Genomic DNA, 13,351 nt, shown 5'->3' on the forward strand with positions numbered 1-13,351 from the left:
CGGCAAAACAAATTTGCTCTTTCCTCATTTATTTCTGGAAATTGGGCATTTGTATTTATGTCCCACATTTGTATTTATCTCCTGCAGTGCCCTTTGAACCTTAAAAATGCTTTTAAAAATCTATTAACGCCGGTGAAACTAATTGTGAATTTTCCGATATTAATGTGCCATTTACATCCGATTCAAGGGGTTGAACAGACAGCATTATATCAGATCAACGTATTGCAAAGTATGAGTGAGAGCTGTAGAGATGAGGATGTCGGATTACAGGCCTTTGATTACTCCTAGAGGAAGAGAAACGGTAGCACCATTGACCAAGTCTCTAAGGACACAACTGCCTATAATTTATTAAACGTGCTGAATTAATGACATTGGGTGGTACTGTTCACATAACGGATCCATGGGGAAACAGAGCCGCTCCTTAAAGAGGAGCAAGTGTTTGGTTATGATTTTTGAGAATAATGCACAAATCCCATTTTTGGGACTATTTCATTTCTATTCTTTCTAAATCCTGTAAAATTCCCCCGAAAACTTACCCCCGACAATTTGGTTCTGGATGCTTAGGTGTGCTTTATTCCAATTCAAACGTTAGGCGCATGCTCCACAAACAATATCAAAGAGTTAGTGAAGTTTCTAGACTGTTTAAGGTTACACTATACTGTAAAAATTTCAATCAGAATTGCTATTGTTTTTGCACTTGCATGGAGGGTCTTATCTGTGGTTAAAGTTGTTTACAGTGTTTTTATACTGATTCGACAAGGAATTAACAAACACACACTGTGCATTATTTACAGCAATTTACTACCCCATTCTTTACCAAGCTTTCAAACTGGAAGCTGGAGACACCTTTTGAACATTTTGTTACTGATACTTTAAAGATGTCTTCATCACGAAAACTGAATACGTAATTGAAAGAAGGGCTCAACTCCAACAAACCCTTTTTGAGATCAAAAGAAAAAACTTGAAGGAGCTGCAAAGGAAATCAATGGCCTCTCCCAGGCCAAAACATGTAATATTGAAAGCAATGTCCCTGATGCAAAACATTCAAGCCCCACTCAAAACAGCGTAAAATCAAAAAGTTCAATGACAAATTGCCTGCAGGCCGACGTTACTAGGGTTTCTCAACAAAACTAATTTGTCTTATCTGTCTTCCATTTCTTTTCAAGTTTTTGGTGTGTTGGCAAAATAAGTTTTTAAATAATCACACCGAAGAAAATAAATCATCCAGAAAAGTGACCATAATTCCACGAACTTAGGCAGGAGAGTCAATACACATTCAGTGGCACAAAAGTTGGAACGTTAATTACGGCACTTTAATTTTTCGTCCTAATCTTTTGTCAACTGATTCCGCTTGAACCGTCTGAGTAACTATTTCGGTATTTCAATTACATCATTAACAAGTTTATTTGTTTAAGCGCTATCTCCAGTGACTTTAGATATTCAAAACCACGCCCACAAGCCTTTTTTCGGGGGGGGGTGTCAATCAGGTTCTCTATTAGAGATCACTTATAACAAACGTAGCGCTGGATAGTTCAATTGGTAGAGCACCGGTATGGCGTTCCGAAGGTCAATTTCTCGGTTCATAGAAATGTAGAACCAAATATTTGAGTCAAAGAACAATATGACCAAATTTCGGAGCAATTTGTTTACTCTAATCATAAACAAATACGATCTGTATTTGTGTGTTTTCACCGAGCGAGGTACTTCTTTAGCAGCGCTGGGCACTGGAAGAATGAGAGCGTTTACATATTTATTTCCCACGACCTTGAAAAGAGCTGTGCTCTTGTAATAATAATAGAAACAACTATTTTTCTAGAAATGGCAAACGTGAACAATGTCGTGGCAAAAAGTTCAGCTGTTTTCAAGAAGTTTATAAAAGGTGTAATGAATTACTTTTAACAACCAAGTGTGAATTAACACAGAACAAAGAATGCATTACAAGACATGACAACAAATTCCCAATCCATTACATACAGGTGGACAAATGTGTCTTCGAAAAAGAGTTTTTTGTCAGTCTGTGAAAACATCGACAGCGTTTAATGGTTACAAGGTGGTAATAAATTTTGTGATGATCAAATGAATATCAACCTATAGCAGATGTCTCGACCAATCACTGATGCCTAGCTTTAAAAAAAAAGTAATATTTAGTCAAAATGTGTATCTATAAAACCATGTGGAACTGGACACCCACTAGATGCATGAAAATCCTGCTCGGGGGTTTCCCGGACCAAGGCCTCAACCTCACCTCTGCCAGGTAGATCAATCCATTCATTCCCACATGAAAATACAGATTATATCCATTAAAAAAACGAAAAAAGACCTTGGGATTATGGCGCCCTCTAAATGACCGCACCACAATCATTAATCTACCGGTACAGCTCATTCGATTACTTCCTTCACGCGTAGGCCTACCCGTGGTGTCATCGTAGGTTTAGTCGGGTATGCGAAACAACCATGTAGTAATGAACGATCTTGCTGTACTCAAAAGTGCCTATACCAGGTCAAGAGGTCATACAATGATTAAATTTACAAAACAAATCTAAATTGTCGACAGTGACAAACGATCAAACAAACTGTATGTTCTTAACATTCTTTTACAGAACTAACTAATTGGCAACTAATCAGCTTTGACGCTAGTTTTAGATCCCTCAGCTAAATTCCCAGCGTTTGTGAGCTCAATGCCAGAGTCCATTTCGCCCTGTTCCAAATCCAGGTCCAGATTTTGGGCGTGGTCCTTCCCCACTTCCATTTTCTTGCGGGAAAAGAGAGCTACAACAGCTCTACGGTACTTCCTGTAGTCCAGTAACAATATTATTGGCATGATCGCGTGCGTAGAATATGTCAAGAAAGCAGCAACAATCAGGAATTCATCTGGTGGGATTATACCGCTTGTGGGCTCCAGAGTCTGGAGACATTTGGCAACCATGTAAGGAACCCAGGTCAAGAGGACAAGTAACAAAATCCAGGTAAGAGTACGGACTAAGGCGGCTTCGTTTGCCCGGTAGCGCTCTGCCTTCTGCTTGTTCTTAGCTTCCTTGTACTTTTTGTAAGAAGGACGTTCGTCCTCATCCGATGATGATGATGATGATGACGACGACGACGACGACGACGACGAAGATGAGGAAGATGACTGGTCATCTTTTTTGTCTTTTTTCTTTTTCTTTTTCCCCTTCTTTTTCTTCACTTTCTTGAGCTTCCTTTCCCTGATGGTTTGTTTAAGTTCTCGCTCTTTTCTCTTCATTTTGCGTCCATAAGTCTCCTGAATTCCTGTTTTGCCTTGGTCTCCAAGAACGTCGAGAGCGCCGACTTTGCGTTTCTTGGCGGCAAATCTTATAACGGTGACCAGACAGACTAGGGATGTGAGGACGGGTAGCAATAATGTCAAAACCAGGGTGAACCCCATGTGACTTAGATGTCCTTGCCAACCACCCGGGCTAATCCAGCACTGACGTTGAAGAGGAAGATAAGCGTATTCGCCCCAGCCAACTAATGGGAAAAGGGCAAGCACCATAGCAAAGAACCAGAGTCCGCCGACAAGGATGACGGTCACCACTGTTGTGAAGATCTCAGCGTGTTTCAAGGGTCGACAGACCTTGAGGTATCTCTCGAAGAACGCCACGCCCATAGTGTGGACGGTCAAGTGGAAGGCAAAGCAGGAGAGGTAAGCGCTGAGTTGGCATACAGGGTCTCCTAAAAGCCACCCATTCACAAAGAAAGCAACTGTATTTGGGATCAGGGCTGTCACTGCCACTATCAAGTTTGCTACTGTCATATTCAACAGAAGGAAAGCTGGCCCTGGACTTCTTAAGCCGGGGAAGCGTGCAAATAGAGCCACCATCAGTGAGTTGGCCAAAATGGCACACAGTGTTATAACACATGACAAGCTACCGAGCCCTGCGTTCAGAGCAAGAGAAGAATCAGTAGTCGTATTGGTACTGGTGTCATTGAGGGTCGTATCATTGCTGTAGTCCATAAATGACGACGGGGAGGTGACATAGTCAGAGTAGTCGGTCACAGCTGTCGTGTTGTCCGTGTCATTCATGGTTGCACAACTTTATACCATAGAGCTTCCATTTACAGCTTCAAACATCCATCATGCACAATCACCTCTGCCTATGGTCGTGATGAGGCATTATTAACTCTACTCAGTCTACCCGGATATGGCTAATATTTTGGCTGGTAAATCCTGCCGAAACATTTCCAAGATCCGGGCTGCTTCACAAGATCCCAAGGATGCTCCAAAGTTGGTGTTCTGTCTACGGTGAATTATTAAGAACCTCTGTGTCACAAAATAATGGTCGTCGTGTTCCAAAGTTCTTTTACTACACATGCCTGGCCCCCACACGACGACAAACTCACCACAGCATGTACATGTACATGTAGCTTCGAAGAACGTACGATGCATGTTGCTTACGTGTAACTAACGCAATACAATGTAGGCCATTCAGTACTCCATGCCAACGGTGATATGTTTGGTAAACAAAGTCCACAAAGACGTGCTTGTAACTTACACTTACTGTCAAAGAGGCTAAGTACTCTATATGCATGTACATGCATGGTATGAAACACGATGATTTATATGACATGTATTTGCAAACCCCGCACATTAAGAATAATTCTAGTTTAAAATCTGTGGAAAAGAGTATTGATCTACTGTAGATCCCGGCACCAAATTCTGAGGACTAAAGTTTAATTGAATTTAGTTGGGAAACCTGTACTTCTCACATTCAGGCTGAAATTGTAACAGTTTCCGTCTGATATTTGATACACCTTTATGGAAAATGATCAATTTTTCTGCCGAACCATGCATATTATAGTAGTTTAGTTGAAAATATTTGATTTTGTTGCCTCCAACGCCGCGAATTTGCAAGGAATGAGGGCGCACTTGATAGAAGCTAGTAAACGGTGACTGTCGGATCTTTTCCCTGAAGTTGTTCAACAACCAAGAAAAAAAATCAGCGAGAAACCTACAACTTCTGCGGTAACTGGCATCGCGAAATAGCTGATTGAAAACTGCGTTGAATTGTTAACATATAACTGAGAATTAAGTGTTTTAGTGGCATTAATAAGACTTTGTAAAAGAAATGGAAAGGTAGAAAACAGTGCGTAGGTGGAGTAATAAATTACTTTCAGCGTCTGCGCCCGCGTCTTTTCTGGCAATCTTATGGATTTATTTTCATATTTCACCACACGAAAAAATCAGACAAAAAAGCAAGCATGCCACCTAAACCTTCAAAACATTAAGCACTGAGGGTCACTTTTCATAATCCTCCCACTATATCTCTGAACATACTCGGATGCACAGAAGCTGTTGTTTTAACATTTTTGTGAAACCGTGTTTAACCCAGCCCCTCCGAGGGTGTAAGTAAAATCATAATGAAATCAGAGTATTGAGGACTGCAGCGCTTAAACATAATAAACAAACGATATAAATCATTTCAACTGCGCTCAACTCTTTTGTCTACCCTATTTCTTGCATTTTCCTGTCTTTAAACAATGGAAACATTATGGCTGTTGGAAATTTCAAAGAGAATGGCGGCCATTTAAAGTATAAGATAGCCCTATCTCCTTCTCTTTTCAAATACCCTGGTGTTTATAGGTTTTTCCCGCCAATTTCAGTGAAACGCCATTCACTGTAACACGAGACCCATTTAAATTCATTTAAAACGAATTCGAGTATGAGAATTCTTTCGGAAAATACGTTCAGTCGACTCCAAATAATCGTTTTGTTCATTCATATTTGTCAAAGGAAATGGATTGATCGAGCATTCGATATTAACAAAAATATACACAAAAATACACAGTAAAGTTAACACACACAGCAAAGAACAAAACTTCCTAAAATGACCCAAGAGACAGTCGTAAATACAAACAAAAATTTGAAAGCTGAATGGAATTATTCACAATCATCAAAACCATGATTATTAAATATCTTACAGCAGGCTTACTGCGAAAGACATTGCTCCTGTAATCACATCGAACACTTGTAATGAAATAGATTTACTTGTCAACGGAAAAAAGCACAAACATATGAAAGAGCCAAAAAAAAGTTGATATAAAACGTAGGAATGATAAAAGTGTAGTTTTGAATGCTACGTATGAACGATGCTGAACGGGATGCCAACTTGACTTGTGTGTGCACAAAAACAGCAACTGAGTGTCAAAAAAGGGCAAAAGAAATCCCAGAACGAGAGTCAAAAATTTCCACGAATTGAAATGCATGTGGACGAGAATGAACGGATCTTCACTGAAATTGGGCGAGAAGACCTTTATTATTTTATTACCAGGCCTTAGGTGTTTTGGTAAATTGATCTTTAAGACACCTGACGTGGGGCGCCACCTGTACTACGAGGTTTTGTTTGTCTCCAATCTTCAACACACTTTTTACCATGATATTCATCATCCCTGAAACCTTTGAATGGTACGTTGAATATTATTATTATTATTATTATTATTTTACACATTTCGTGAAGTTTATTTTGTTTATACAAACTTGTACTGGCATGGATTCATCATTACATAGCAATAGGCTGCTAATTCAATATTATTTTCATCAATGTTTCCCGCCACTCCTGGAGCGTGGAAATGGTTGCCAAACTTGCTTAGCAATAATTCACTGTCTCGTGACAGTCGTAGTCATGGGGAAATGAACGAAATAGGAGAAAATATGAGAAAAATAATGAACAAAACTGAACAAAAACCCATGATGTCCAAAATTAGGTTTTGAAAAAAATCTTAGTGCAACATCAACATGTGATAACAACTTGTTGTTTTCTACAGAATACAACACTAAACGAACTTTTAAGAATTGACGTCAATTTATCTGAATTTGAATATTTAAATGTTCCATAAACCTCCAGTGGTATCACTACCAGTGCATGTACATCACGAGATTTTTTGAATTACATTTCATAGTTATGCCATTGGACGTCGAGTGATTGATATCACAGATGCAAAAACACTGGAGAAGGAAACGAGAACATCCGTCATGAAATTTTACTTAACCAAGCTCATATGTAACGCAATGTAGTGTGCCAGTCTGGACCGGATTTCAACGAGTTGTTCCTGGTTTGCGCGGGCACACGCGTCATGACCAGGGTCAAGCTTACACTTAACTAGGGTGGCAGGTGAAAGTTTAACAACTTTCACCTAAATTGTGGTTTCCAGCCGGTTGGAACGGATAGCGTGGAGTAGATGATGTCATATTACGCTGTTCGTCAACTAGTATGATGGGCTCACTAATATCCCGTTTGTTAGGGAAAATTCACGCTTTACTTTACATGAAAAAGAAAACAACGCTAAGCTTGGAAGAAATGATCCCAAAAATGATCCTCTGAAAACAAATTCACTTGTTCGAGGTACGTATTAACGTAAGACTTTTTCAATACAATTCATGTTTTACCACGGAGGAGTGAAATATTAACTTGTAAATACTTGAAAGAACAAGCCATTTAACCACAAAAAGTATGAACGGTTCATTATTTGGAACAACTTCTTTTTGTGCCACATTATATAAGCGCCAATTTACGTGATCGGATGCCGCGCGAAAAGGAAGCAAAAAATGATTATTTACGAACAATTCTGAGGAATTTTCGGGAAATTGACAATTTACATCCCCTTCTCTATTTTTCTCTCTCCAGTTTTCTTCCATTTCCCCCATTCCCGTATTTTAGCCCCGAACGTAGAAAAGTCAACGTTGGTCTTGTCCACCACTCGTTAACAGCGCCAAGTGCACCGTTTTATCTCACGCATACAAGGCTCCTGTGACGGAGTTACACTGTTTATGCCACAAACTTAGGAGATTAAGAAGGGAATAAATGTGAGAGGCTTGTGCCCTGTACACTCAATGGCTAAATATGGATATAGAGAAACTAAAACTTGCTTTTTATCAATGATGATAAAAAGAGTTGAATATTTTCCACTCAATCTGCTTCAGAATAACCCGGAAATGTAAAGTCTGCTGTATATTTGGGAACAGAAACTACTCAAGTTGAATTAAATTTAGCCTTTGGAAGAACGAACGAGACGTTCAGTACATGCCATGCCCAGAAAACAAACAATACCCGTTTTAATGTTCGATGATGTTGAGTTTAAGTTTCGATGCTGTAACAGAAAAAATACTTACATGTCAAGTCAGTTACAGGTCTATTTTAAAATTTAATGAGGTAAGCTGAGTTGCCATGGTAACGATTTGAACATGACCCGACGGGAAGGAGGTCGCGCCTCGAAGAGGCACTGGAGCTCCGAGTTCGTTCACTATACCGGTACAGCCCCAAACTGCGGCCCACGACTATGTGCATTCCTTCCACTTTTGTAATTTCATCAGATATGTACTGATAATATAGTTTACTTGTTTTGAACGCTCGTTTTTCTGAGGCATGACCAGCTCAAATCGATCTCTTCTGGGGTTTATACAAAAAATTATGAAATATTTGATTATGGCCTATAATATATTTCTTTTGGTGGAGTTTGATACAAAATTGTCGAGACTTCGGATTTGCAGTTTCATTATTCAACCACACTGGTAAAGGCTGATGTACACGAGAATTTGGCACAGAGTGTATGTACACGAGGATTCTTCGTGAGGTCGTGATGTTTTTGATCACATTCATAGAAGTCGAACACTTTTTAACTCCGGCAAATTTTTCCGCAAATGTTTCGTGCTGTCAATTTGCTTAACCGTCATATTCGCATATAAATCGACCTGAAAATGTCAGTACATAAGGTATTATGGAGGTAACTAACTGAAATTTATGAGAGCACCCGGGCTGCACACATTATTTCAAGGGGACTGAAAGTAACTGAACGGTGGCTATGGGCGGTATGCATTTCAAAAATTCAAATGGGAGGTACTCAGAAGGGCACTGACTCTCCCAGGGAACGTACGTAGTTACGGTGAGCCACTTGGTAACCATGTGGTAACTAGGTAGTTTCTGCAATTTGTACTCATTCTCAAGCAAACCAAATTTACGGCATCGACAACTCAGGTGCAAGACCCGAGGTCTTGCATTAGGTTATTACTTAATTGTTGCCTTGGCCTTAGACTCGAATCCTTTTGTTTGTTTGTTGGGGTGCTTGTTTGTGTATTTTTCGTTCTCCTTTCACGTTACTGAACGTAACCCAGCAAGTCTCTCCGATTACGCTTGCGGTTTATTGCACCTGGACCAGTTTGCGTAGTTACAGCGTACTAGAAGCATGGAAGTTAGCATTGATAATATGGCTAACGGATGTTTTAACATCAGTACTTGATACTGAATTCGTCCGGTCATATGTCCGGTGTCTTTTTCCTATACCTGTTTCCCCGTATACATTCTTGTTACTTTGATAGAATCTGACCTTCATGATGACGTCCGGGTCGGCTCAATCACCCCAACCCTGGATTATCAGGACTGTCCGGAAAAACGCACATTTGTCCAAATATCGGCAGGTTCATGATATTTTTCTCCAAATATGTTACGTAAGACTACGGTACGAAAGTTCCTTCCTCAGTGGTGAGACACGCACATAACTATGATGCCTTCCGGAAGATTGGGGGCGGAGTGTCCGAGACTCGAAATCCTATCACAGTGTAACACAGTGGATGTATGAAACGTGTCCAATTTAATGCAACTATTAAGACTAAAAACACCCAACAATGCTCACGATGATGCCGAAGTAATTTTAAATATTCCTATTTTGTTCCCGCCCACTTACAAAACGGATGCTCTTTATGCAAGTTGAAATATAAAAAAGGAGAAGGGCTTAAAAAGTAAATGCAGCACACTATCTAAAAAGTGTTATTTAGTTAGCCTATTTGGATGTTTAGTTTAAAAGTTTAAAACTTAAGATAATGATCTGCCAATAATATTATTGTGATATGAAAGTGGCCACATTTGTGCTGTGCTGCTTGAGTTATCGTATTTTTACAAACCGTCTGCAGTCTGTAATGTAGGATACCTAACATTATTTGAATTATCTGGTACACAGGCTGGTCCCAAGGTACCAGTGGCGTATTTAGCGTGGGGTGTCAGGGGAAACGGGACAAGTTTGTCCCCCCCCCCACAGGTTGCCGATTTTTTTTTAATCGAAGACACCAGAAGTTTAGAAACGGTGCTATTTTTTTCCGGAGGGATAATGAGAATTCTTTTACAGATGAAAAATTTGGAGGGGCATTTTAAAAAGATTTCTATTTTGCTCCCCCAAACCAAGACCTGAATACGCCATTGCGGATATACCCATGACATAGTCAGTCTTTCCTTCCCATTTCTGCTGATATTGCATCAACAGCTAGGTAGCATCAACTGGTCGAGGTTGACAGCTATAAGTCACAGGCTGGCCGGACAACAATTCCTTGTCCTAAGAGGAAAGAAGGATTTGACTTAGTAGTGTAGGCGTTTCCGATATACGGGTTCAGTGTCAGGGAACACCAGCCGTACATGTGACTATCTGACACCAAGGGCCGACTCTGACAATGACATTTTGTTGAATGCTGTGACGTCATGACTGAGAGTGATATCCTTCCGTTTTGATGGAAGACGGACGCACGTAAGTGCTTTGAGCCACGAATCAGGAATCGAAGATTTACCTCTAGTATGTCTTTCCAAAACTTATTTATTAATGTACTTTCTTATTTATTGATATTAATTGTTATTCTCTTCATTTTTCTATAACATGAAGAAATTGACCCAATATTGAATTAAGAATACCAAATTGGCTGCATTGTGTTTTCATTTTAATTTTTAAACCAACATTTTCTTTTCAATGTTTGTTTCCGAAGCTTTTAGTCATGCAAACAAACATGCATTAACACGTATTCTTATCATCTTACCATTCAAATTTTGAGCTATCAATGTAACTTGATTTTTATTTTACAAGAATCTTGAGGATAATAATTAGTTTTGTGCATAAGAATAACCATTCCGTTTCTTCATTCTTTTTGTATCACTTGAATCATGCTAAATTAATGACCTTGCAACTTCTAGAATTCATGTTCAATGTTTTTCAGTTAGTGAGAGACCTTCGCATGCAGAAATACTGACAAATCATGACTTCATCAAAACGTCGTGTATAGCATCCCCCTATAAGAACTGAAGTTCAAACAGCTGGGGGACCAAGAAACGGTAGCAGGCAATTTCGCCGGTAATGAACGGCTCCGGTTGGCTTTGCGGCCCATCTGGAGCGGGAGACGTATCATCGTTGTCAGTAAAACAAAAAAGTTGAAAGTCATTTCCAGGTTTGAGGAAATGAATGACTGGTCGAACATGCCTTTGGAAGATCTACTTGCCCTCTGTTAAACTTGCACGTAAGAGGCCCTCTTGCCGTCTATCGATTGACATTGATGAGTTTTGAGATTTCACTTTTAAGCGAGGTGGGTCTTTTTTTCCTTCATTATTATTCTTGTATGTATGTGTGTGTTTTTTCTAGCCATTTACGAAAACATCGAACATAACCGCGGTTTGAATGCGAAAACGGTGCACTGCAAAACACCCCGGGTGTTACGTTTTTGCAGTGCAGTTCATGACTTTCGTTTGGTATTCTAACTGAAAATACATTTATCGTATTTGATTATTTGCGAGGTGCTCACCCAGAAGTGTTGATGTCACTTTTCTTGGTTTATAGCTACTGTTGAAATGAATTAAACATTACAAATGTTGATTCGCTTTTAACTGTACATTATCTGACATCACCGCACGTGTGTCATGCATGCTAAACTTCAAATAATCTCCCAACCAGAAGGGTTCTGTTGTGTAGCACATAGGCCAAGCAGCAAAAACCTTGCTCCTTACACAGGCGTTTATTTTTGTCAAATGGTGTTTTTCCTTCGATAACATACTTTCAAATCTCCACTAGATTGGTTCACTTTTTAACAAAAGATATGTCAACCTGGTGTCTGCATACTCTTTTTTTAAAAAGTGCGTGCACACGTATTGTAAAATTTATACCATTCGAAAATCAAAACTACCCCGTCCATAATACACTTCCAAAATACAAGTTAAACGAAAGTGTAGTTTCAAATTTATTCGGGAACATGATAACGTGCAACCGAAATAAATACCAAACAGGTGCACATTGAGTGTCATACCAAGTACTGTCCTTCCGTTGAAGAACCGTAACTGTTTCAGTAGACGTGTATTTCTGGGACTGTTTCAGCTGTCTCACTTCTGCATTGTTCATGTGACCTTGTCAAATTGAAACGTCAAGATCAGGTGAATGGTTAAAAATGCGAGGATATTGAGGCCTTCTGCTTTCAACGAACACAATAAGCGTTGTCCTCGAACTTGCACCAGAATTTATCATGAAGCGTAACTGTAGTATCGCTACATTATGATGTTTGCGGTCAAATTTAGCAAGACAGACAGAAAAAAGTGGCAGTATCGAAGAGTGCTTCAGTATCAGATTATACACCGCTGGATCGTAAAACATACAGCCTATTTTAATAAAGACAAATATTGACACAAAGGCTTATGCATAGAATTTTCTCAGCATCGTTCAAATAGTGTCCACTTGGATTGATGCAAAATCTTTAGGCGTAGACTCCTGTGAGAATAGCTGCATTTTCTGCGTGAGATTATTCCTCTATTTGGCTTCCTGTGGGAAAAGTCTAACTGCCGTTTCCGTCAATCAAAGACAATCTCTGTCTAAAACGCAGGAACATGAACAGTGACTTTAAGATTCTTTCAAGACTTGGGAACGAATAGGGCGGAGGCGATATATTCATTCCATCCTGCCATGTCATCTCAAGCAAAGATTGTGGGAGTATTTTTTATCGCTCCAAAACTAAGAGGAAAACAATGCTTAGTAAACTACTTCAATATTCACACAAAGAAGCAGTAACTGCATTTTTATTCGTGTGTACATGAAAAGAATACGTTAATTTGAATGATTTTAACACGAACCATTGCGCTGTGACTTCCTGAGCGGTTGGTGACGGTTTGTTGACGCTAACGAAATGGAATTGTTATGCTGCAGAACTTACGTGTTCGATTAACGTCAGAGCAAGTACCATAAGAAACGATTGTTTTCATGTTGTTTTTCATTGTTTTTCAGACTTTGTTCGTGTTATTCTAGAACATGCATAGTTTGTCATTGGCAATGATTTGAATTTTTGAGAAAGAGAAGGATGTAGTCGGCACCTTTGTAGGAGAAGAATTGAGAAAAAAATTAGCATTTGAACAGGTCAAAGTTTTCTTTTAATATTTATGGAAACATCATGGTCCATTCAATATACATTTGAAACCCCTTCTCTCCTAGACAGAGGACATAACAGTTGCAAACGCGATTAGGATAGATGAAAAGGATCCAGTTTGTCAAACTGCACAACTTCTTGAATTACGTCTATGAATTCACGTCTGTGACCGTTCGATCTGCAGAC

At 39.4% G+C, this 13,351-nt stretch overlaps 1 protein-coding gene across 1 annotated transcript; it reads right to left on the reverse strand.

Annotated features, from left to right (window-relative positions):
- Positions 1 to 319: 319 nt before the first annotated feature.
- LOC110988887 (uncharacterized) lies at positions 320 to 4,408 on the reverse strand. The gene has a single exon (XM_022252819.2). It carries the CDS (start codon positions 4,040 to 4,042, stop codon positions 2,618 to 2,620), a length of 1,425 nt encoding a protein of 474 aa, XP_022108511.2. The 5' UTR covers positions 4,043 to 4,408; the 3' UTR covers positions 320 to 2,617.
- Positions 4,409 to 13,351: the final 8,943 nt, after the last annotated feature.

Source organism: Acanthaster planci, linkage group LG01 (genome assembly GCF_054643075.1).
Source record: "Acanthaster planci isolate LZ-2023a linkage group LG01, COTS_SCS, whole genome shotgun sequence".
Lineage (NCBI taxonomy): Eukaryota > Metazoa > Echinodermata > Asteroidea > Valvatida > Acanthasteridae > Acanthaster > Acanthaster planci.

Coding starts and splice junctions, on each gene's coding strand:
- LOC110988887 (XM_022252819.2), bottom strand. CDS start 4,042: ATGAATGACACGGACAACACGACAGCTGTGACCGACTACTCTGACTAT.